General features: G+C 38.6%; 1 protein-coding gene across 3 annotated transcripts in view; it reads left to right on the top strand.

The window, feature by feature from the left end:
- SLC9C2 (solute carrier family 9 member C2 (putative)) overlaps nucleotides 1–26,825 on the top strand; it is a 102,756-nt gene that overhangs the window by 8,406 nt on the left and 67,525 nt on the right. For all 3 annotated transcript variants that reach the window (XM_045069570.1, XM_004761927.3, XM_045069569.1), the window contains exons 5-10: nucleotides 1,394–1,559; nucleotides 9,472–9,588; nucleotides 10,895–11,056; nucleotides 15,608–15,707; nucleotides 17,990–18,133; nucleotides 21,783–21,951. In XM_045069570.1, the coding sequence (XP_044925505.1) occupies nucleotides 1,394–1,559; nucleotides 9,472–9,588; nucleotides 10,895–11,056; nucleotides 15,608–15,707; nucleotides 17,990–18,133; nucleotides 21,783–21,951 (858 nt within the window). The remainder of the gene's footprint in view (nucleotides 1–1,393; nucleotides 1,560–9,471; nucleotides 9,589–10,894; nucleotides 11,057–15,607; nucleotides 15,708–17,989; nucleotides 18,134–21,782; nucleotides 21,952–26,825) is intronic.

Raw genomic sequence — 26,825 nt, 5'->3', positions numbered from 1 at the left:
GGATGGTACTAGAGAGCATCATTCTTAGTGAAATAAGTCAATCTGAGAAAGACAAGTATCATATGATCTCCCTGATATGAAGAAGTGGAGATGCAACATGGGGGGTTAAGGGGGTAGGAGAATAATCAATGAAACAAGATGGGATTGGGAGGGAGACAAACCATAAGTGACTCTTAATCTCACAAAACAAACTGAGGCTTGCTGGGGGGAGGGGTCTTGGGGGAAGGGGTTGGGGTTATGGACATTGGAGAAGGTATGTGTTATGGTGAGTGCTGTGAAGTGTGTAAACCTGGCAATTCACAGACCTGTACCCCTGAGGATAAAAATACATTATATGTTTATTTTTAAAAATTAATTAATTAATTAATTAATTTTTAAAAACCCTAGAAGTGAGATTATAGGATCTTATGATACTTCTAGTTTTAGTTTTTTGAGGAGTCTTTATATTGTTTTCGAGCTTAATAAAAAATAGAAATTAAATAAATAAAGGGAAGAAAGAATGAGAAGCAAAGGTAAATGCAAAGTGCAAAATTATATTGAGAAACCAGTCCAAATCTATTTATTTTTATTTTTTATTTTTTTTTAGATTTTATCTATTTATGTGATGGAGAGCACAAACAGGGGGAGTTGCAGACAGAGAGGGAGAGCAAGGGAGCACAATGCAGGGCTCAATCCCAAGACCCTGGGATCATGACCCAAGCCAAAGGCAGATGCTTAACCAACTTGGCAACCCAGGCAGTCCTTTAAAAAAGCAAAAGTGCTTTTTTAAAACTAATTTTTAATTTATGTTTTGAGGCAGACACTGCTTGCCTATCTGATATGCATTCTCTCTTTCTCATAACAGAAACTTACTAGATTTTGCTTGGTGTGGTAGTGGGCCCAGTGTGAATTATTCTATTTCCCAGCAAGTGGGAGCTGGGTAGCCTCAGAAAGAGAGGGTGACTGGCGAAATATATACAAAAGTCTGTTGAGTAAGGCTTCCAGAAAGCACTTAATAAGGGGCCAAATCAGCCAGAATATGCTTTTTGCCCTTTGTTTTACCTCTCTTTCTGCCTAGAGCCCTGTAAATAAACACTGAGGAAACCAGGCAACATTTCACACAGAAGCAGGAAAAAACAGCATTTCATTTTAAGAACATTTTGATGTTGGGAACTATTAAGTTGGATTGACAAAGAGAAAGATTAGTGAATTGCTCTTGTAACAATAAGATAGAATTTCTTTTGTTTGGAAAGGATGGTTTCTTTGCGGCAGGTAACCTAGAATACCTTTTAAAGTTATTTTTCAGAGTAGTCATATAAAATATATAAATAAGATCTGATTCTTCCATAAGTAAATGCACCCATGCCATCTTTAAATGTTGAATCTAACTCTGTGTTATGAATTGGTTTCACAGGTCTTGTTAACAGGATTAATTAGCTTTGTTGTGTCATTCATCATAATTGGATACGTGGTTCTGAAATTCAACAGAGATTTCTGGGATTTGCAGACTTCCCTACTCTTTAGCATGATCCTTGGTATGACAGATCCTATTCATTCTGTGAATTCACTGAAAACAATTGGTAAGTCATATTTATTTCTCTCTCTTACCTTGGAGATTAGAGATACTTTTTTTTTTTAATCTTGGTTTCTCTTTTCTTTTCTTTTTCTTTTTTTTTTTTTTGCATGAACTATACATGCAGCAGGGTAGATATTTATGCTATTTTTCTTGGAGATGGGACATTGATGGACTTGAAAGATGCCATGCAAATAAGGCAACCCCAAATCTGGGATAAATAGCACTAATTATAATCTCAAAGAATTTTTTCAAGAAGAAAAGAAACTTTTCTAGAAGGTGATAAAAAATTAGCATTCTTATTCCATTCCACTGAATTCTAAGTCTCAAGGTAGAAACTCTGCGCTATCCTCAGGGAAAGTTTTCCAAGGCCTTGCTACCTTTTGTTAGAACTGCCTCCCTTTCGATGTGCACTCCACTATTACTATTTAACATAGTACTGGGAGCCTTAGCCTTAGCAATCAGACAACAAAAAGAAATAAAAGTTATCCAGATGGGCAAGGAAGAAGTCAGACTTTCACTCTTTCCAGATGACATGAAACTCTATGTAGAAAACCCAAAAGACTCCACCAAAAAGTTGCGAGAACTAATACATGAATTCAGTGAAATAGCAGGATATAAAATCAATGTGCAGAAATCTGTTGTATTTCTATTTACCAATAAGGAAGCAGCAGAAAAAGAAATCAAGGAATTGATCCCATTTGCAATTGCACCAAAACAATAAGATAACTAGGAATACACCTAACCAAAGAAGTAAAAGATCTGTACTCTGAAAACCATAAAACACTTAAGAAAGTAATTGAAGAGGACACTAAGAAATGGAAAAGCATTCCATGCTCATGGACTGGAAGAACAAACATTGTTAAAATGTCTATACTTCCCAAAGCAAGCTACACATTTAATGCAATCCTGATCAAAATAACACCAGCACTTTTCACAGTTAGAATAAACAGTCTAAAATTTGTATGGAACCACAAAAGACCCTGAATAGCATCCTGAAAAAGAAAAACAAAACTGGAAGCATCACAATTCCAGATTTCAAGATTTATTACAAAGCTATAACCATTAAGACAGTATGGTACCAGCATAAAAACAGACACATAAATCAATGGAACAGAATAGAGAGCCCAGAAATGGACCCACGACTATGTGGTCAACTAATCCTCAACTAAGTAGGAAAGAATATGCAATGGATAAAAGACAGTCTCTTCAACAAATGGTGTTGGGAAAAACTGGACAGCAACAAGCAAAAGAACAAAACTAGACCACTTTCTTATAACATATACAAAAATAACTTCAAAATAGATGAAAGATTTAAATGTGAGACAAGAAACCTTCAAGATTCTAGAAGAAAACACAGGCAGAAACCTCTTTGACTTTGGCGGTAGCAACGTCTTCCTAGACACATCACCAGAGACAAGGGAAACAAAAGCAAAAATGAACTATTGGGACCTCATCAAGATAAAAAGTTTCTGCACAGTGAAGGAAACAACCAATGAAAGGAATGGGAGAAGATATTTGCAAATGACTTATCTGATAAGGGTTAGTATCCAAAGTCTGTTAAGAACTCAACAGCCAAAACCCAAAAAATCCAGTCAAGAAATAGGCAGAAGACATGAACAGACATCTTTCTTTCTTTCTTTCTTTGACAGACAGAGATCACAAGCCCCAAAGCGGGGCTTGATCCTAGGACCCTGAGATCATAACCTGAGTGGAAGGCAGAGACTTTAACCCACTGAGCTACCCAGGCACCCCTGAACAGACATTTTTCCTAGGAAGACATCCAGATGGTTAACAGGCACATGAAAAATGCTCCATATCACTCATAATTAGGGAAATAAAAATCAAAACCACAATGAGATACCACCTCTCACCTGTCAGAATGTCTAAAATTAACAATACAAGAAGCAACAGGTGTTGAAGAGGATGTGGAGAAAGGGGAACGTCCTTACACTGTTAGTGGGAATGCAAACTGGCACTCTGGAAAACAGTATGGAGGTTCCTCAAAAGGCTGGAGATAGAACTACCCTAGATGCAGCAATTGCACTGCTAAATATTTATCCAAAGGATATAAAAATGCTGATTCAAAAGTGTACATGCACTGTGCATTTTATAGCAATATGATCAACAATAGCCAAATTATTGAGAGAGCCCAGATGTCCACTGACTGATGAATGGATAAAGAAAATATAGTATATATACACAATGGAATATCATTCAGCCACCAAAAAGAATGAAATTTTGCCATTTGTGACAATGTGATGGAACGAGAGTGTATTATGCTAAGTGAAATAAGTCAGTCAGAGAAAGACAAATACAGTATGAGCCAACTCATATGTGGAATTTCAGAAAGGAAACAAATGAATACATGGGAATGGGGGGGGGAGGGAGAGAGGGAAATAAACACAAGAGACGCTTAACAATACAGAACAAACTGGGGTGATGGAGGGAGTTCGGTGGGGGGTTGGGATAGATTGGTAAAGGGTACAAAGCAGGGCACTTGTGATGCACACTGCGTGGCAGGTAAGTGATGAACCACTGAATTCTACTCCAGAGACCAATATTGCACTGTAATTTAACAAGTAAAATTTAAATATTTAAAATCACACAAAAAATTTTGAAAATATATACACCAGAAGAAGGAGATGGAGAGGAAGAGGAAGAGGAAAGAAGAAGAAAAAAGGAACAAAATAAAGAGAAGGAAGAACAGTCTCCTTTTGAACTAGCTAACTTTAAAGCAGGTAGTGGAAGGGGGTGTAGTTTATTTAAAAGAAATGGGTAGGAACATAGTTGGGCAAAAACATGTTCAATAATAGCTTATTCCCAAGAGGGTTTCAAGTCCTGCAGTACTTCCCTCTTATTTGGTAAAAGATGATTTTACTCGGAAACATCCCCCTGTTGTCATGTTTTATTAACACAGCAGTAAAAACATGAAATGATTAGATGCTATGGTTTCTGTTTTTGACTTGAAAATATTTTCCTAACCAATTTTAAGGTATTTATATTGAGTGGAAATATATTATATATTGCCTTATGACTGGAATGGGAAACCTCCAACCTTGCCCACAAGTGGGATTCCCAATTTGATACCCACTTATATGTACAGTTGGGAAAACGTAAGTTTTAAGACACTTTTGGTAGTGATATCCGAAATTATCAGACTTCTCAAAGTCTCATCCTGTCTCCCTCTTTTTTCTCTCACTCTTTTTTCTTTCTCTCTCTCTCTCTCTTTTTAAAAGTACAATTTCCCCCTATTTTTCCTTCATCTGCCTTTCTCATTTAGCCATTTGTATTTGCCAGCTGTTTTATTCCTTTCATTTTTTCCTGCTCCTTTTTCTGAAATCTCATGACTGTAAGTGACTACAATAACATTATTTATAACATTATTTATTGCAGTTTCAATATTCAATTTTTTTCAAAAAAGAAGTATAATGGAAAGTTTTCTATTTCTTTAAAAGAAAACTAATGAAGCTATTTAGCTCTTAGTTGATATTTCTTTATGTCAGTAATGCTCAAGGTGGTATGTGGATTCTGGATCCAATAACATTTTTTCCTTGTAAAACAAATTTTGGCTCATTTTTAGGGGGGATATCATTCTTCTTTATGGTATTCACAGAGTCATCATTTAGGCTCTATGTGTGAATTAGATAAATGGTCCTTTCTTCAAAAACAGTTCATTTCTAACTGTCGTAATACATTAATTTTTTAAAGGAAAGATAGTTTTGCCACATGCCTAAAATTATCATAATACACAAAACTATAGTTCCTATAAGCACTTAAATAGTGCTTCTTTTGATGTGGTGCCCTTGTGCCGTGTAAACTCTGCAGTTTCAATGGCCTGAGCCACTGCAAAAAGTAGTGGGTGTTCACATGCAAGAGAAAAGGAACTTGTCGGGGCATCTGGGTAGCTCAGTCATTGGGCGTGGGATCTGCCTTTGGCTTAGGTCATGATCCCAGGTACTTGGGATGATGTCCTGCATTGGGTTCCTTGCTCAGCGGGAAGCCTGCTTCTCCCTCACCCACTTCCCCTGCTTGTGTTCCCTCTCTCCCTGTCTCTCTCTCTCTGTCAAATAAATTAATTAAATCTTAAAAAGAAAAGAAAAAAAAAGAAAAGGAACTTGTGTATTTATTACCTGTTTGAAAAGAATGTACTGGGCTGAAATTTTTGCTTTAAAACAAATCTGGAATACGTCCTTATAAAGGAGTAATGTGTTAAGTTTTAGTATGATCTCAATTGAGGAAAAAGTTTATAAGCTCATACATTAAGGTTGTATCTGAGTTGTGAAATTGTACATGGTTTTTGTTTTATTCTTTCCTTATCCAAATTTCACAATGAATTAGAGAACATAAGTTAGTTCCACATTAAGCCAATAAAGAATGGGGAAGTAATTCTTACGGTATTTTGCTATTAATCGCTGTAAGTCAAGGTCAAAGCTTCATACTGAGGCATGTGGGTGGTTCAACCAATTAAGTGTCTTGATCTCTGCTCAGGTCATGATCCCAGGGTTCTGGGATCCAGCCTCAGATCAGGGCTAAGCAGGGAGCCTTCTTCCTCACCCTCTTCCTGCTTGTGCTCTCTTTTTCTCTCTCAAGTAAATACAATCTTTTAAAAAAAATCTTCATACTTCAGACCTCATATTTTACCTATTCCTGGTTGACTCACTGAATTTGATGAAGGATGAAAGGATTTCTTGACCAACTAAACCAAATGTGCTAATAGCTTTTACACCTCTTTAACCAGTATTTTTGTGCCTTCTGTCACAGTGAAAGCTAGCAACAGGTAGTAAGCTGAAGACTGGTTAGCAGCCCTCCTGGGAGTTTCCTGGGTGTGATTTGAAACTGACTCACATACATGGAGGGCAGGGAGAGACTAAAGCAAGAGGCAGGTCACTGCAGGTTAGTAGTTGACAGTTTTTGTAAGCAAAAGAAACTTACATACATGGCTTAGCTTGGGCTAAGATGAAACATCCCTGCGCCTGCTCACCAAATCTGGAAAGTTTATCTAGAGAAGTTCCCTGGGTCCAGTCACGTACACGGTACGGGTGTTCTGAATACCACATCACCATCTCAAGGTTCTGTCCTTGGAGCAACCTCTGGGAACAGGAAAGGCAAGTGGAACTCACATTCCAGGGACAGGGGAGGGGCTGAAGGGCCTTCAGTCATGCAGGACCAAGTCACGGGTCAACGGCCAGCCATATCTTCTTGGTGGTATCAAAGAAGCAGGAAAATATAACCCATAAAGCGTACAAAAAGAGTAAGTAGAGGGAGTAGTGAGGCAGGCGGTAGAATTAGTAGACAAAAACCTTAAAGCAGTTATTGTAACTGTATTCTATATGTTCAAAAAATTAGAGGAAAGATTAATGCTGGGGTAGAACTTACTCCTATCAGCAGTAGAAACTACCCAAAATGAAGCACACAGAGAGAAAGACTAAGAGAAGGGAATAGAACATCCGTGAGCACCTGTGGGACAACTTCATGTGGCTTAATATCCAAGTCCCTCAAAGAGAGGAGACAGGAAGAAAGGAAAAATATTTGAAGAAATAATGAATGAAAATTTTCTAAACTTGATGAAGATTTTATAGCCACAGATTTCAAGAAGCTCAACATACCACGAGCCCAAGAAACAAAAAACTACATCATGGCATGTAAAAATCAAGTTCCTAGAAAGCAATGATAATATCTTAAAGGCAGCCAGAGGAGGGAAAAGAGACACACTATATGCAGAGGAACAAAAATAATAACAACTTCTTTTCAGAAACAATGCAAGCCAAAAGATGGTGGAGCGACATTGTTAAAGTACCAAAAGAAAAGCTAGGAATTCTCAATGAGAATATCTTTCAAAAGCAAAGAATATCTTTCTTAAACATATTGAAGTTGAAAGAATTTACCACCAGTAGCCCTGTGCTATTTAAAAAAAAAAAAAAATGTTAAAGGAAGTTAGGCAGAGAGAAACTGGCATCAAATGGAAATTTGGATCTACACAAAGCAATAGGAAGTACTGTAATTGGCAACATATGGGAAAATATGACTTTTTTCTTATTTTAAATCGCTTTAAAAGATGACATTTAAAGCAAAGTGTGGGGTAGATTTATCTGCTCCCCCATTCTTTGTGAATGGTTTCCACTCTCGGGATCACAAGTTGGTGATTAAAATTCCGGCCATCACATTCCACATTTCAGGGAAGAAGAGGAAGAAGAACAAGGGACAAAAAGATGCTCTTTTCAATCAAGTCACTTCTCCCTCCAAGAAATTTTCCTGAAGTACCAGTTGGTGACTTCCCCTTATTTTTATCTCAGTGGGCACTCTTAGAAGCCTAGGCTATGAGGAAAAGTGGTCATTTAACAGGACACATTGTCACCCTGGATAAAACCAGTATTTTTACCAACATCAGAAGAGGGATACCAGTTGAACAAGTGCCAGTCACTCTCATCCTCTGTCTGTATATCACAGAGCAATTAATTTGATTATATTTACCATTACACTAAGCTGTTTGTGAATGCTAAGTACCAGTAAGATTTTGTATTTAATTTTTATTAACAGCTTTATTGAAATATAATCCACATACCATAAAATTCATCCTTTTAAACTACAGGGGCGTGTGGCTAGCTCAGTCAGTAGGGCCCGCGATTCTTGATCCTCAGGGTCATGAGTTCAAGTCCCGTTATTGGCTGTGGAGCCTACTTAAAAAGAAAAAATTTTAAAAATATTTAAACTGTAGGTTTCAGTAGTCTATATTTGCAGAGTTATACAACCATCATCACTCTATAATTTTAGAACATTTTTATCACCCCAAAAGAAATCTCCTACCCATTAGCAGTCACTTCTCATTCTTCCATTTGCCCAAACCCTTAGCAACACTGAGTCTGTTTTCTGTCTATAGATTTGCCTATTCTGGACATTTCATACACATCAAACCATACAACATGGTTTGGCTTCTTTCACTCTGTATAATGCTTTCAAAGTTCACCCATGTTGTAACATGTATCAGTTAGTACTTCATTCTTTTCTGTGGATGAATAATTCAATTGATTATTATGAGTAATGCTGTTATGAACATTCGTGTACAAATTTTTGTGTGGACATGGGTTTTCAGTTCTCTTGGGCATATGTCTATGAGTAGAATTGCTGGGTCATCCTTTGTACTTCTTTCCTTTTTCCTTTTATTATTTGAGAGAGAGAGAGAAAGTGTGTGTGTGTGTGTGTGTGCACGAGCGCGCGCACACGTGTGCACCAGGGGAGGAGGGAAGGGCAGAGGGAGAGAGAGAATCTTAAGCAGGCTCCATACCCAATGTGGAGCCTGATGCAGCGCTTGATCTCACAACCCTGAGATCACGATCTGAGCCAAAATCAAGATTGGACACTCAACCAAAGAAGCCACCCAGGCACCCCTGTACTTATTTCTAAAATGTGATTTTTGTGGAGTCTATTCATGCTTATTCAAGCTAAATATTGTGTCCTGAGAAGTGCTCTGTCTCATTCCAAAACTCAAGCATGGTTTGAGGACGTGGACACTTCAAAGAATGCTCTTGTCCTGTTCCTTTATCATTGGAGAGATTAAAAATGGTGATTGTGGGGCACCTGGGTGGCTCAGTGGGTTAAGCCTCTGATTTTGGCTCAGATCATGATCCCAGGGTCCTGGGATCAAGCCCCACATTGGGCTCTCTGCTCTATGGGGAGTCTGCTTCCCCCCTCAACCCGCCTGCCTCTCTGCCTACTTGTGATTTCTCTCTCTGTGTCAAATAAATAAATAAAATCTTTTTTTAAAAAAAGATGACTGTGATTGTCTCACAGAACCATCCCAGTCATGGCTTTTTTGTTTTTTGTCTGACATATTCCTTCTCTTCTATTTTTGTGTTTCTTGTGCAAGAGCATCATTTTTATGTACCAAATTAAATTATATTTTTTATTTCCCTTTCCAGGTATTTCCAAAATGTATACTGATATCATAAGAGGAGAATCAATGATCATTTGTGGTTTCACATCCATTTGTTTTGGAGTATTTCGGAGCAACAGTCTCCACGTGGCTGTATTTACAGGTAGGAGCATCTTTTTTGTCTTATTTTCTAGAATCATTCTTGTATGATACATTTCAGTTCACACTGAAATTAAAATATATTAAAGGGCACCTGTCTGGTTTGACCAGAGGGCATGTGACTCTCTATCTCAGGGTCATGGGTTCGAGACCCATGTTGGGTGTACAGATTACTTAAATAAATAAAAAAATCTTAAAAAAAATAAAAATAAAACAAAACACATTCAAGATGTCTTAACTTTACTACTTTCTCTATACTTTACTTTTGGACCAATCAAAATAGCATATCAGATAACAGGAAAATAATTACCATCTATGTGTTTTCTTGGACAGTAAGGGGGAAAGTATGTTAAAGAAATCTATTTCATCTCTTTCCTTCACACCCAGACACACACAGGCACACACATCATCTGGCTCAGAGTAACTTCTTGCCTGGATCAATCCGAATCTCAGTGAGCAGATATTAAGAATTTACCTGATCCTGACTTTGAGCCTGCGGGCGAAGGCAGAACATTTCTGGCAGCACTTCAGAGTCAGGTCCTAGAAGCCATACTAGATTCTTGTGGTTGAAGTTCACTGGGATATGGAGCACGCTGCTTTGCTAGGTTTCCAGATGTGGTTCTACTAGAAAAGAAAGCAGGCAGGGAAATCACAGCATGAAAAGGGAAAAGGTGAACTCCTGATCGGTGTGATAGTTTTAGGACAGAGGTGCTAAAAGGAGGAAGAATATTGGTGATAAAAGGGCTTTGTAGGGTTTCTCAATGGGGAGCTACAGGTGTTTGGGGTAGACAATCTGTTATTTAGGACTACCCTTGGCATTGCCTGAAACCTGCTCACTCCTGCCACTGTTGCCCTCATTTATTGTGACTATGGAAAATTCCTCTTCTCCATTTCCCAAATGCCCCTGGGCTGGGGGCAGGGGTCACAAATAGACAGCAGGTTGATGGGGACTCTGGACATGATTTGCTTGGCCCTAACACAGTTTGTAAAAAATATGAATTCGGATGTCCTTTGGTCAGACATTCACTCCCCAGTTTGTCACAGGCTTTTCACATCTATGCTCCCTGCCTGGCTTCTGAGGACATTCCAGTCTGCTGTCCCCAGAGAAGCAAATCTCCAGCAACCGACTGTAAGGGAAATACACCCCAGAGTGTCTGTTTTGCCAGGCTTTCATGGGAAGCTTGCACTTGCTGAAGAACAAGGTCCCATTCAAAATCTCAAAAGCAAACCAAGGTGCATAGACACAAATGCCATCAGTGAGAGAATGAAAACTATAGTTCAACTTCCTTTTTTTTATTTTCTTTTTCCAGAGTTACAAATAATCTTGAGCCTCTGCTTGGACATCTTGGGAAGCATAATATGTGGATATTCGTGTGCAAGGATCATTCAGTTTATACTGACTGACCTCTTTAGCAATATACTTACCAGTGTCATTCTTTGCATTTCAATGGTGTACATGACTTTCTACATTGGTAAGGCAGAAGCAGATACAAAAACTGCTGTCGTTAAAGGGAATTTTATGTATCTTGGTTTGTTTGTTTGTTTAAAGATTTTATTTATTTATTTGACAGTCAGAGATCACAAGTAGGCAGAGAGGCAGGCAGAGAGAAGAGGGGAGGCAGGCTCCTTGCTGAGCAGAGAGCCTAATGCGGGGCTCCATCTCAGGACCCTGGGATCATGACCTGAGCTGAAGGCAGAGACCTAACCCAGTGAGCCACCCAGGCGCCCCATATCTTTGGTTTTCAGTGATCTTGAATCCAGTTGCCTCTTCTCATTTGCTTCCTCCTTGTGATAGCCCCTCTGTGCATCTTGTCATATTATCCTTGTGCCACTTCTAGCTCTTTCCCGGTCTCTCCTAAGGTCCCCTTAATTCCAAGTCCACATCCCTTCCCTCTGTATTTCTTCTCCATGTAAATACTCTGTTACTCTTTTTGAGCCCCACCTTTTGACCTTATTTTTTATCCTCCCCGAAGATTTTTATTTATTTATTTGACAGAGATCACAAGAAGGCAGAGAAGCAGGCAGAGAGAGAGGGGAAAGCAGACTCCCCCACCGAGCAGAAAGCCCAATGCGGGACTTGATCTCAGGACTGTGAGATCATGACCTGAGCCAAAGGCAGAGGCTTAACCCACTGAGCCACCCAGGCACCACTGGAACTTTCATTTAATCACCAGCAATCCCCTGCAAGAGCTCAGTGATGATTCCTGTCCCGACCCTTAGCAGCCCATTTCTAAAATGAGTTTGCTGGGTGAGACGCTCCTGAAGTCTTTCCAACCCAACCGTCTTTCATTCAGTGAGTACCAGACTGAGGAGACTGTAGGAACGGCAGCCTTTACCAGCAGCTAGGAGGCAGGGAAAGAGAGGGAGAAATTAGGCATACCTGTGTCTGGAAGAGTAGCAGGGAGTGGAATAATCGCAGGCAGCGGAGAGCCTAGCACTGCTAGGCCGGCGATGATCATTTGTTGGTTTCGTCTAGTGAGATGGGCAGTCAAAGTTTTTACTGACCTGAAGGAGGTAGCTAGTCCCCAAGAGCTGTAGTAACTACACCGAGACAGTCAGATCTCGCTTCTGCTCTCAGGCCACGCAGTAGAGCCACTTCCATCTGGGAAAGACCTCAGATATCAAGAGCTTAATTACTCCTCCTGTCACCTCCCGTCACCTAAAAGTGCTACTTCCTCTGTAGGTAAGTGGCCACCCAGGAGCTGCTTACTGCCCCAATCAGTAAAATTACGGAAAGCCTTCACTGAAGGGTCACTTCCTCCTTCTTTCTTTTTCCTTCCTCCCTCCCATTCTTCCTTCCTCTCTTCTTTCTCCCCGTGAACCTTTATGGATGCCTTAAATATCTGAAGAGAAAAATTTAAAAATTAATATTTCCATTTCTTCCACTAGAGCACGAGTTTCTTGAGGCGTGGAGGCTGTCTTTTACTCAACTTTTTATTTATTCCTGTCTCTGTGTGTCCCCCTCCCAGCCGGGCCCAGTGCTCCCCATGTGCCTGAAAGTAATTTAACACATGTGGGTCGAATAACCTGATACGAGTTCTTGAAGAGCTTTGGAGTTAGGCAGACTTGAATTCAAACCTCACAGTTTATTCAAACTTGAATTCAAACTTCACAGTTTATTTGCTTGTTGACCTTGGGATTTTACTCACCCTCTCTAAGCTTTAGCTAGTTTCCTCATCTATAAAAGTGGTATAGAGACACCTAATTTATAGGGTTATTGCTGGCACCAGCGAGATAATGTGTGTTAGGTGACTTGCTCATGCTGATGTGCTGGAGATAGAACTTACCTCCTTGCAGGAGCTGATGGCACATATGTCTTCAGAACTCTGTGCAGGCGGCATTATTTGAAATTGGCCCTATTGGGAGCATTTACACCATGGAAATTGGCAGACGTTAACCAGCAGGGATTGATTGATTTTTTTTTTATTATTATTATTATTTTATTTTATTTATTTATTTATTTTTTTACCTCCAGAGAGCTGATTTTAACATTTACCAGCTCACCACTGGACTCAAGTTAGAGCAGCCAACAAATGTTGGTTCCTTTCCACTTTCCTTCTAAAAGATGAAGGTGCTTCCAGTCAGTGGTTGGAAAGCCTGGAACAGATCCTTCCTTTTAGTCCCAGAGGGAATCACTGCTGAGCCGTGATGTTGGACCTCTACCCTCCAGAACTCTGAGACAATATAATTCATGCTGTTTAAGATAGTTTGTGGTACTCTGTTCCAGCAGCCCCAGAAACGGATAGTCCTCTCTCCTCCGTTGCATTTTCCTCTGCTTCAGGAATTACAGAAACACTTCGGGCAGTCCTTTACTCTTATATTTAATAAGTTCCTGGCAGCAGAAGTCAGTAATAGACATGATATCAGGAGAAGTTCCATTGCCAGAAATTCCATTGTCAAACATAGATAAAATTCAAATTCACACATTCTCTGATGTTACATTTCTGTTATGTTGCCTAATTCTGTTTTCTTCCCTCACTAAGGAACACTCAGCCAACTGGCTTAAGTCCAGAGAACATCTGATTAAAGTTAGAGCATCACCTCTTTGAGCACATGTAGTAATTTCCTTTTTTGTCTCAATTGTGTTCAAGTCATAAAATCTGGACCTCAAGAAATCACTTGTACTAGCACATTCACTCTTTTTCATGAAACAAAACAAAAATAGCACAGATATTGCCTCACAAAGGACACAAGGCTTCAGGAACATTGTTCGGTTGCCAGGTCGTACAGTTGGAAATATTAACGTATCAGCCCATGGAAGAAAATTTGATTGAGGGACAAAAGGCACTTGAAGAGTCAATGTATGATTCATGAGACACAGTGGGTTTTATAATAGTGTAGGCCAGAGGTATACCTCTTGCTTCTAGAAGCGAGAGGAATATTTTGTCAACGTGATTCAGAGTTTCTGGGGAATGGAGATAATGAAGAGCAGAAAACTTTTCATTAGTTTTATTGTTTTAAAACTCCTACAAACAGTGCCTCCCCCTCCTCCTCATGTCAGTGCTGATGACTCCACCGTCTCTTCACTATCATCGTTGGTCTGGGTGATAAATGTCAAACTTCCATCATTTTCCAAATATATTTTAGTTAGAAAACATCCAGTCATCAATCCTGTTGATTTTAGGGAAAAAAATCCCTTTGATTTTATGAGGAGAACCTTCACTTTTTCTACACCAGAGAGAGGAAGAGAGAGACAAAGACTGAGGGAGCCACTAGTCTGCAGCATCGACTTTCTGTGATGGTTTTCTCCACTGAGTCAGAACAACTATACAGGTCTATTTTTAACTACTCAGCTTTGTGAAGATGAAAATTACTTCCTTTATTAAATGGTCCATGACTTTTTCCCCTTCAGAACATTTAAAATACAATTGAATAGAACGGCACTTATAATTTTGTAAAAACCTTGTCTAATTATAAAAGGAATACATACTGATGATAGAATTTTGGAAATATTCTGAAAAATTAAAGAAGAAAAAAAAATCACCTTCATACCAGTGTTATAAATTAGACCATGGATATGTTTTGGTGTATGTCCTCAGCCTTTAAAAAAATACATATAAACATACACACATATGTTAATATATACCTTCATACCATGCAACCCTATAACATTGGGATTATACTAAATAATCATTTCTAAAATGAAGTTATTTACTGGTTTCCTCATAGCAGATGTTGTCTCTAAGTACTGTCTGTTACTGAGAAAGACTATTGATAAGCTTTAAAATCCAGTAATACTAATTATAGGAAAGTGGAAATAAGATTTCAAAAGACAGTTTCCCTATCCTCATAGTTCCCAGCACTCCTGGTTTTACTGTCCTTGGTTATTTATATTAAATTCAGTTAGATACGTAGGTAAAACTAAATCAAAAGTAGACTCAAGTGATTAGATAAACCAAAGGCATAATAAAATAAATATGGAAAATATTGAAAAAAATAAAGTTTAAAAAAACAGTATTAATTTACTAAGCAATGGCTTAGTAAATAGTGACTGTATAAAGTGAATGTATAAAAGCATAGTAATAGTGACTATCACACAGTCATTGATTTAAAAGTGTGCCAAGCACTTTTCATGTTATTTAGTTGAATCTGCACAACAACTGTGGAGCATTATTCTTTTACACCCATTTTACAGATGCAGGGATGCTAAGAGAGAAAAGGTAGGTCACATTCCCAGAGCAGCCAGCTCTGCCCTGCTCCAAAGCGCTTCAGCTCTTAGTGTCTATTATTTAATATGCACACATTTGTTGGCAGGCTATCTGTGGCTGTTGTTCTGCTACAATGGTTGAGTTCTATTGTGGTGACTGGGGCTGTGTGGCCCACAAAGACCGAATATTTACTCTGTGATCCTTTACAAAAGAAGTTTGCCAACCCCTGATTTACAGGATTAGGCCGATCCTTGGAACAACTTTCCAAGCACTGTGACCCTTAAGTCTCTCACCAGTTCTTCACTCAAGATAAAGTAGTACTTCAGTGTGCAGATTTGAATGCAACTAATTTTACTCATTTTTTTTCCTCCCCAGTGGAATTTTTGGGAATGTCAGGAATGGTTGCGTTAGTCACTGTAGGACTGAATTTAGACTCCTTAAGCTTTAAACCGAGGATTGAGTTAATAATTACTAAGTAAGTCTCCTATTGTGTACTTGGTATAGATATCATAGAAGTTTTGTGCTTAAGTGGTTCTGCCTTCTTGGATCCATAAGACACCCCTTTTGTAACTTTTTTCTGCCTTTTAATTCTGAATTTTATTACCGGTTATATTTGAAAGCACTTAAGGTACCAACAATTGTTGACATTGATTGATATTCTTTTGTTACAAATTATGTAGGTGTGGCTCAGAGGCTGTGGTCTTTTTATACATAACTCTTGATAAAAATTTACTTTGGATTGTGAGAAATTTAAAAAATACCTCATTCCTTTGTTTCCTTCATGACATCTATGAATGGCAGCATCTTAATATGGGAAGAGCTGGAGAAGAAAAGTAGCAGAAAGATGCCACACCAGCCAAACTCTTACATTTGGTAATGCAAGGTGTCATGTGACTGTCTCTGCATGGAGGGAAAACCATTGGCCTGTCTTCTCAGATAAATAAATTAGGCTCTGCAGAGAGCTATACTAATTTATAGGATTGTTTCAGAATTACTTCATAAGTCTTAGCCCAGCATAGATCAAACGAAAGCAAATGCTAAAACAAGAAGCCATAATCCTGAATTTTCCCAGGAAGATTCATTTTTTAAAAAATAGACGACTATCCATGGTTCTGAAATTATGGTCTGTCTCCTTTTTTTGGTGTTTAAAATGTTCTTTCTTTTATGAAATCCCAGTGATAGAGGATGGTATCTTTTTAAAAATAACTTCTCTTGGCAAAATTAAAAAATTGGCACCTGTAACTCTTCTAATGTTGTGTCTATGTGAATATGACACTTACCTGGTTCTTAGACTCCAGAACCTTGGGGATAACCAGTTCATAGAACTTTTTGTCTGAATTTGGACAGTTTCCTGAGCTCAGTCATGCTGTCTGTCAGCATCACTATACATTACGCATTGTATTCACTTAATTGTTTATCCTTGAACCTATTCAACCTATCCTTTCTTAATGTCTTCTGTGATCTGGATGTTGTATCTCAGTTTGGGGCTACGTAAGTAAGTCCCCTTCTCAGAAGACACTCGTTATTAAGTGATTGGGCGTGTTTATGTGAGAAACCAGTAAGTATGAATCATTATATATTTATTGGGATCCTGCTATATGTATGGATTTTTTTTTTTAGGTCCTGTGGAGACATTTGAAAAAGTATTCTCAGTTATTCCATCATTTCTGAATTTCACAAAACTAAGCATTGGGGGCTCGGGGGACCTCAAACCCCTCCTTTCTCTGAGTTCTGAATCTAATGAAGCAGGAGATGGGAATCAGATAGAGAATCGGACCATCTGCTTGATGGGTGTAATGCTGTGTCACAGAATATGGTTTTCCTCTGAAGCCAAAATGAGGCTTCCTAATGCTGCTTTCCAAACGTAGATCTTGGGACCCACCTGTGAGGAGGCTGGTTTGTGGAACAGGCACACTCACCTAGTTAGTTGAAAGGGAAAGTTCCAGTGGAGGGGCCCAAGAGGAGGCAATCTGCTTATAGAAGTCAAACCTTGACTGGGTGCAAGCATATTACCACATGGTACCACAACAGCTCTAAGCCTGAACCATTGTGTTCCGTCTGCTCGGTAAGACTCTGGGGACAGGCCAGGTGTATAGCTATATGGAAAGCAATACGGGTGATTCTAATTCACTTGTCTGCTTAACGAACCATGGTGGTATAGACAATTGGCACTGTAGGGATTGAAAGGAGGGTCACTTCCAATGAGAGTGCTTAGGATGGTTTTATGAAGAACATGGGATTAGAGTTAGCCTTATGAGATTTTTAGGAATTCAGTAGATGGAAAAGCAGACAGGAGAGATTTTCAAGGTAAGGGACTTTCAAGCAAATCATGAAGGAAGAAATTCTGCAGAGGACAGTGAGATGATCCAATCAGATGTTGAAAAGTCAAGGTTAAGTAGGTGGTTCTGGGCTTACCTGTGGCAGACCCAACAGTTTGATATGATGCTAGCTAATCTCAGCAAACTGTCACATCACTGATCAGGGAAGAGGTGGAGAGCTTTATTTTTCTGCCTTGCTCCTACGGTTCTCCTATGAGAGGCAGCCCATGGGCATGGTGTGATGAAGAGTATTGGAGAATATGGAGCCAGGTGGATTTTAGTTCCAACAAAATAGTTTTAAATGTTGATTGCAGCAGTGCTTGGAGGCAAGGACCTCTGCTAATAAGAGTGATAGATATGTCATACATACTTTTATGTGAAAAGGCAACTATTAAAAAACCCATTGCTTAAAATGTGATTTGTTTTCCATTCATCCAAGGTTCCTAATAATGTTTTCAGCTGTATTCCAACAATTATTATATATTTTCTTTGGTATTGTAATCGGATGTGGAGAAACCAAATATTTAAATTTTCACACTGTGGTTTTCTTGTTCATCTTATTTGCAACAGTAAATTTTGTAAGGTAAGAATTATAGTTTATTTTTTATTTTTATTTTTTGAAGTTTGCTTCCTTGACTTAGGTTCTTAAGCCCAGAATTAGCATTGGGAGGTAGTGAGTGATAGCAAGAAGAGTTCTGGATGTGACGTCAGAAAACCTGTGTTGTTGTCAAGGTCCTGACAATAGCTTGCTGTGCGACTGGGGGAAGTCTCTTCATGCTTCATAGTTACATCTAGAAAAGGAGAAGGGGCAAGGATAGCAGCCGCAGTATCAGGACCCATGAGCTTGATAGAAATGCTCACTCATGGGCCCATCCCAATGTATTGGATTGCATCTCTAGAGATGAGATCCAGGAAACTGTTTCAACATGTGGGTTAATGTTTGTGCAACACTGGAGTGGATTAATGACTCTTAACATTTTTGTTGACTTTCATCCTTATTTCTATGATAAAGCCATTTATTAAGCACCTACCATGTACATTATACTATTAATACTAATACAATTTATGAAGTAGGTGTTATTGCATCATTTCACAGATGAAGCCCAGAAAGGTTAAAAACATGCCTAGAGTTACCCAATTTGAAGGGCAGAATTGTGGTTTATTTAATATTTTTTAAAAGATTTTATTTATTTATTTGAGAGAGAGAGGAGCAGGCTCCCCAGTGAGCAGGGAGCCCGATTCAGGGCTTGATCCCAGGACTCTGGGATCATGTCCTAAGCCAAAGGCAGACACTTAACCAACTGAGCCACCCAGGTGCCCCCCAAATTGGGATTTTTTAAATAATTTTTTATTTTTTTATGAACATATAATGTATTATTAGCCCCAGGGGTACAGGTCTGTGAATCACCAGGTTTATACACTTCACAGCACTCACCATAGCACATACCCTCCCCAGTGTCCATAACCCCACCACCCTCTCCCTACGGCCCTCCCCCTGGCAACCCTCAGTTTGTTTTGTGAGATTAGGAGTCTCTTATGGTTTGTCTCCCTCCCAATCTCATCTTGTTTCACTTATTCTTTTCCTACCCTCCCAAACCCCCATGTTGCATCTCTACTTCCTCATATCAGGGAGACCATATGATAGTTGTCTTTCTCCGATTGACTTATTTCACCAAGCACAATACCCTCTAGTTCCATCCACGTCATTGCAAATGGCAAGATTTCATTTCTTTTTTTTTTTTTAAAGATTTTATTTATTTACTTGACAGAGAGAGATCACAAGTAGGCAGAGAGGCAGGCAGAGAGAGAGAGGAGGAAGCAGGCTCCCTGCCGAGCAGAGAGCCCGATGCGGGACTCGATCCCAGGACCCTGAGATCATGACCTGAGCCGAAGGCAGCGGCTTAACCCACTGAGCCACCCAGGCACCCAAGATTTCATTTCTTTTGATGGCTGCATAGTATTCCACAAAATTGGGATTTAAATCTGAGTCCATGAACATGTTTTCTTTTAAATGCCATTGCCCACTCATGGTAGGTGTGTCTTTGATAAGAATTCATTACAGTGTCATTTCCACTGAGGACAGACCTGGCCAAGGAAGCTTCCTTTATAAGAGCTTCTCAGGAGACATTGCTTTTGCTGACTCTAAAGGCCCTGCACACCACTCAGAAAGTCACTCTCACACACAAGGATGTGTATGCAATTTACACTTCTTTGTATGATGGAAGCTCATGTGCCAATTGAGACTGGTCACAGAATATGAAGAGAGAATATGAAGAATATGCACATTGTTTGGCTCAGCTACACTTCTGGTGTCTCATTTCATCTTCATAACAACACTAGGAGATGGTAATTTTATGGATGAAGAAACTGACCAACAAAGGCAAAGTACCTTGCCCAAAGTCAAATGGCTCGGGAGTGCCAGGGATCTGAGGTGAACTATTGGATCCATCTCACTAGAGGAAAGGCTTTAATGGAAGGCGTCCTCCTGAGGGTCCCTCAAAATATGGGTGGGCTTTTCATAAGAGACTTGTTGAGAAAAACATTTTAGAGGATGAGCCAAACTAAGGCCTGGTCACAATAATTATTGCTAACATGTATTGAGTGCTAACCACATTCAAAACATCATTCTAAGTCCTATGTATGTTGCCTCATTTAATCAAGTCTTCACAATAATCCTTTGAGGTGAGTCTACTTATTGTTATATATCACCTCCACTTTACAGGTGAAGAAACTGAGGTTTAAAGAGGTTAAAGAGGGTGCCTGGGTGGCTCGGTTGGTTAAGTTACTGCCTTCAGCTCAGGTCATGATCCCGCATTCCCGGGATCAGGCTCCCAGCTCCATGGGGAGTCTCCTTCTCCCTCTGAACTTCTCCCCTCTTGTGCTCTCTCTTTCTCTCTCGCCCACTCTCTCAAATAAATAAATAAAATCTTTTAAATAAATAAGTAGGTTAAAGAACTTGCTTAAGTTTACATGGTTAGTAAAAGCAGCCTCAATTTGAAACCTAGGTAGACTGACTCCTGAGATTTTACTACACTGCCTTTCTGTTTTTGATATCAGGAAATAATATGAGTTGTTCTGTTTTGGCTGGACTCCATGGTATTTCAGAGAGAGATCATTTAGTAAGGCTGGAAATGTTGGTAAGAATTACTTTGCAAAAGGCTTAAATGCAAGGCAGAGGAGTTTGCTCAAATTAATTATATAAGTTGCATATGGTAATTGCAGATTTTCTGTTTCTCAATGATAGAAATTCTCTAAACTGGCTTGTGAAATTCCCAGCTGAGCAACTGATACACAATATATTTTTTAGGCTGAGAACATGTCAATTTTATTTCTGCTGAAATCTTTTTCGAGGGATAGTACTGATATTCTTTTGGTACAGATCCTCTAAATATAGATTCTACATTTTTGATAGAAGGTCTTACAGAAAAATGATCTGTAGGCACTTGTGGAGAACATAGCGTAAGAATAGAGTTGTGGAATCACTAGGTTGCACATAAAACTAACATTAACATCATGGGTCAACTATACTCCAGTAAGAAAAAAGAAGAGAGGGGCACCTGGATGACTCTGTGTTAAGCGTCTGACTCTTGAGAGCCTAGGTCATGATTTTAGGGGATTGTGAGATTGTACCCCGTGTCAGGATCCGTGCTGGGCATGGAGCCTGCTTGAGATTTTCTCTCTCCCTCTCCTTTTGTCCCTCCCCACTCTAAAAAGAAAAGGAAAGAAAAATGTTCTGGAGAGAAAAAAGGCACAAATTGAGATTACTTATGTGACATTTAGTTTATGAGTCTCATGGGAGCTCAAGAAAACTTTGGTTAAGCCATTTATTAATGTGCCTACAATAATTTTTCCTTTCTGGCCATCATCTGCATGTCCTCTTGGCCCAACTTCTGAATCTAGTCATAGCCCTCCATGGAATAAATGAGCTTGTCAATGCTATTTGAAGAACTTCCTTTCAGAAACTTACTACCCAAATCCGAATAGTGCCCAATAGTGTTAATAATAAATCCCTATATTTGTATAAAACGTCTAACCTGTTTTTCAAGATATGAGTATTATATGCAAAATTTAGATAGTAGATTTGGTTTGTCCCCAAAAGTTTGAACAACTTGTTAATAAACTGATTATTTTCTTTTTCCTGAAAAAAAATCTGATATGAAATGTAGTATTCAACCATGAATAACATTGGTACATCACGGGTGATTAATAAAAATTTTTTTTTCTTTCCACAGGTTGCTCACTGTTGTGTTAGTGAGCCCCATTCTGATGCATGCAAGTTATGAATATAATTGGAAATGGGGAATTGTTATAGCATGGTCTGGAATTAAAGGAGTTTTTAACTTACTCCTGGCTCCTGATATTCATAATCTGGCTGAAAAAAAAATAGAGTCACCACAATTGGTAGGAAAAAATTGTATCCCATATTTACTCATACTTACTCATTTTTATTTATTTTGTAGTACTTGTCATAGCTCCCAATAATAGAGCTAACCATCTTTTTAAAGTTTTCATTTAAATTCCAGTTAGTTAACGTACAGTGTAATATTGGTTTCAGGTGTACAATTTAGTGATTGAATATTTACATACAATACGCATCACATCAAGGGCCCTGCTTAATCCCCATCACCCATTTTACCCACCCCCCACCCCCCTCCCCTCTGGTAATCATCAGTTTGTTCTCTATAGTTAAGAGTCTGTTTCTCAGTCTGCCTCCTTTTCTCTCTTTTTATCTGCCTCTTCATTTTGTTTTTTAAATTCCACATATGAGTGAAATCATATGGTATTTATGTTTCTCTGACCGACTTATTTTGCTTAACATTATACTCTCTAGCTCTATCCATGTTGTTGCAATGGCAAGATTTCATTTTTTTTGATGGCTGAGGAATAGTCCAAATATATATATATTTATACACACACACACACACACACACATACACACCACATTTTCTTTATTCATTTATCAGTCGATGGACACTTGGGCTATTTCCATAGTTTAGCTATTATAGATAATGTTGCTATAAACATCGGGGTCCATGTATCTCTTTGAACTGGTATTTTAGTGTTTTTTGGGTTAATGCCTAATAATACAATCACTGGATCATAGGATAGGTCTATTTTCAGCATTTTGAGGAAACTCCATACTGTTTTCCTTAGTGGCTGTACCAGTTTGTGTTCCCACCAACAGTGCAGGAGGGTTCCCCATTTTTCATATCCTCACCAACAGCTGTTGTTTCTTGTGTTTTTTATTTTAGCCATTTTAGCAGGTGTGGAACATCTTTTCATCTGTCTATTGGCCAGCTGTATGTCTTCTTTGAAAAAATTTTTATCCATTGTCTTTTACCTAATATTTAGTTGGATTGTTTTTTTGGGTGTTAGGTTGTGTAAGTTCTTTATATATTTTCAATACTAATCCTTTATCAGATATGTCATTTGCAAATATCTTTCCCCATCCTTCCCCTACAGGCTGACTTTTAGTTTTGTTGATTGTTTCTTTCCCTGTGCAAAAGCTTTTTATTTTGATGAAGTCCCAGTCCTTTATTTTTGCTTTTGTTTTCCTTGCCTCCAGAGACATAGCTAGAAAGATGTTGCTATGGCTGACGTCAAAGAGGTTAGTGCCCAAGTTCTCCTCTAGGATTTTAATGGTTTCCTGTCTCATATTTAGGTTTTTCATCCATTCTGAAGTTATTTTTGTGTATGGTGTAAGAAAGTGGTCTTGTTTCATTATTTTGCATGTTGCTATCAGTTTTCCCAACATTATCTGTTGAAGAGAATGTCTTTTTCCCTGGAATATTCATTCCTGCTTTGCCAAAGATTAATGGACCCTAGAGTTGTGGGTTCATTTCTGGGTTTTCTGTTGTGTTCTATTGAGCTATGTGTCTGTTTTTGTGCTAGTACCATACTGTTTTGATCACTACAGCTTTGTAACATAACCTGAACTCCAAAATCGTGATGCCTCCATCGCAATTGTAATGCTTTTCTTTTTCAAGGTTGCTTTGGCTATTTGAGGTCTTGTGTAGCTCCATACAAATTTTAGGATTATTTATTCTAGCTCTGTGAAAAATGCTGGTGTTATTTTGATAGGGATTGCATTAAATGTGTACATGGCTTTGGGTGGCATAGACATTTTAACAATATTTGTTTTTCTAATCCAGGAGCATGGAATATGTCTACATTTTAACAATATTTATTTTTCTAATACTTGAGCATGGAATATCTTTACATTTCTTCATGTCCTCTTCAGTTTCTTTCATCAGTCTTTTATAGTTTTCAGAGTACTGGTCTTTTACCTGTTTGGTTATGTTTATTCCTAAGTATCTTAGAATTTTTGGTGCAATTGTAAATGGGATTGATTCCTTAATTTGTCTTTTTGGTGCTTCATTATTGGTGTATAGAAATGCAACAGATTTTTGTACATTGCTTTTGTATTACAGAATTTGTATAACAGCTCTTTTTAAAATTTTTTTAAAATTTAAATTCAATTAGCAAACATATAATACATCATTAGTTTTTGATGTAATGTTCAATGATTCATTAGTTGCATGTAATACCCAGTGCTCATCATATCACTTGCCCTCCTTTATTATGATGGAGTGCCATTTTTCATCTCTTGTTATAGACTTTATTTTAAAGTCTAGCTTGTCCATATATATTTTTTAACAAAAACAAGATAAATGTATTTATTTGTAACACAGCCCAGTCTCCATCACTTCAGCACAGCATAGGAGTAGAAAAGAGCCACCACTATAAACATCATTTAGTCTAAGGCAGAACTTCATGCCTCCCTGAATAGCAAGCCCATCTCTCCCCAGAATCCAGCCCAAAGCCAAACTGAACACACAGGCAAGCCCAGAATGAAGTTGGTCCCAGGTCTCAGAACATCTCACCCTTTCCCTACAGCCCTACAAGCTTCCTGCCTGTATCCTTCTAACCCTCCACCCCCAACTGGGCCAACTCCTAACCTCTGAGTCACTAGAGTGCTTTCTTTGTGGGATAATTAATAAGGTTTTAAGTGTTATAGAAATAATGGCCTGTGAAATCCATTGTTGCCTAGAAAGTTCAAAAGGATTCCCCCATTCATAATCCTAATCAGCAGTGGCAGCTCTTCCTCTCTTCACCATAGATGCAGGCAGTTTTAAAGTGATTGTCCTCACAGCTCCCTACTCAGCGTTTCCTATCAAGTTTATTAAAGGCTCTTCTCCTCATCCCAGGGTAGGAAGGAACCCCAGGTATTTTCAGAGACTGAGAGGAAAAGCCCTGATAGCTTAGAAGAAGATTCCTTCTGCTTCCTTCCGAAGATTTTGGAGATTATTTTATAAATATTTTTTAATCCGTTTGAGAAAAGTTAGTTTTAGATTCAGAGGGCAATGCAAGCACAGAAGCTTGCATGAGGTAATAGTTTTGAGAATATAGGAGGCAAGACAGAAGAGTCTTAAAAAAAAAAAAAAAAGACAGAAGAGTATAAAATCTCAAGTGGCTTTCTTCACCTAAAATCTTCTAGAAAGTCTCAAAAGATGGATACTAGGAGGATCTCACCTTTGCAGGCCTTGGTAAGGCAAGTCCAAAAGTTCTACCATCTTGGTCTGGTGACTTTTGACAAGGTCACCAAACAACAAAAAACAAACAAAACAACAACAAGAAAGCAGGGCATCTCCAGAGGAACATCTTTAAGGGCTTTGGCTAGTGATAGCACTACTCTGGCCTTTTTTTTTTTTTTTTTTTTTACATCCATTTGCATGATAAATGTTTCTCTACCCCCTCACTTTGGATCTGCAGGTGACTTTAGATCTAAAATGAGTCTCTTGTAGCCAACATATAGATGGTTCTTTTTTTTTTATCCATTCCAATACCCTATGTCTTTAGATTGGAACATTTAGTCCATTTACATTCAGAGTAATTATTGATAGATATGTACTTAGTGCCATTTTATTACTTGTTTTGTCATTGTTTCTGGAGACGTTCTCTGTTCCTTTCTTGTCTTTGTCACTTTTGGTCTTTCCACACTCAAAGATACCCCATTAGTATTTCTTGCAGGACTGGTTTTGTGGTCACAAACTCCTTTAGTTTTTTTGTTTGTTTGTTTTGGGTTTTTATTTTTTTTAAGATTTTGTTTATTTATTTGTCAGAGAGAGAGAGGGAGAGAGCATAAGCAGGGAGAATGACAGGCAGAGGGAGAAGCAGGATCTCTTCTGAGCAAGGAGCCCCATGCAGGACTCGATCTGAGGATGCTGGGACCATGACCTGAGTTGAAGACAGCCACTTAACTGACTGAGCCACCCAGGCGTCCCATCCTTTAGTTTTTGTAAGGGAAACTTTTTTTCTCTCCTTCTCTTCTGGATGATAGCCTTGCTGGATAGAATATTCTTGGCTACAGATTTTTCCCATTCAGCGCTTTAAATATGTCATGCCACTCCCTTCTGGCTTGCCGTGTTTTTGTTGAGAAATCTATAGCCAGCCTTATGGGTCTTCCCTTGTAAGCTAAGGACTTCTTTTGTCTTGCTGCTTTAATAGTTGGGGATTTTTTATTATATTTTACAAATTTAATTACAATATGTCTTAATGTTGGCTTGCTTTGCTTGATTTTGATGGGAGTTCTCTGTGTCTCTTGTTTTGGGATGTTTGTTTCTTTCCCCAGATTAGGGAAGTTTTCTGCTATTATTTTTTCAAATAAATTGTCTGCTGCCCCTTTCTTCTATAATGTGATTGTTATTGCTTTTGACAGAGTCACTCAATTCCCTGAGTCTATACTCATGTTACATAATTCTTTCTCTCTTTTGTTCTGCTTGCTTGTTTTCCATTATTTTTTCTTCTATATCACATATTTATTCCTCTGCTTCTTTCAGCCTTGTGTTCATTGCATCAAGCCTGTTTCCAATCTCAATTACTGCATTTTTCATTTCTGAGAGATACTTTTTTAATTCTATTATCTCTGTGGTAAGAGTCTCCTCAAAACCTTCTGTTCTTTTTCAAGCCCAGTGAGTATCTTTATGATTGTTGCCTTAAATTCTCTATCAGGGCGGCACCTGGGTGGCTCAGTGGGTTAAAGCCTCTGCCTTCAGCTCAGGTCATGATCCTAGGGTCCTGGGATCTAGCCCCACATCAGGCTCTCTGCTCAGTGGAGAGGCTACTTCCTCCTCTCTCTTTCTCTGCCTGCCTCTCTGTCTGCTTGTGATCTCTGTCTGTCAAATAAATAAATAAAATCTTTAAATTCTCTATCAGGAATATTACTTATATCTGTTTTGCTTAGATCTCTGACTGTGACCTTATCTTGTTCTTTC

This window comes from Mustela putorius, unplaced genomic scaffold, assembly GCF_011764305.1.
Source record: "Mustela putorius furo isolate JIRA1106 unplaced genomic scaffold, ASM1176430v1.1 tig00003942_pilon_pilon_pilon, whole genome shotgun sequence".
Lineage (NCBI taxonomy): Eukaryota > Metazoa > Chordata > Mammalia > Carnivora > Mustelidae > Mustela > Mustela putorius.
The sequence above is the reverse complement of the archived record's forward strand: the minus strand, read 5'-3'. Positions and strand labels throughout refer to the sequence as shown.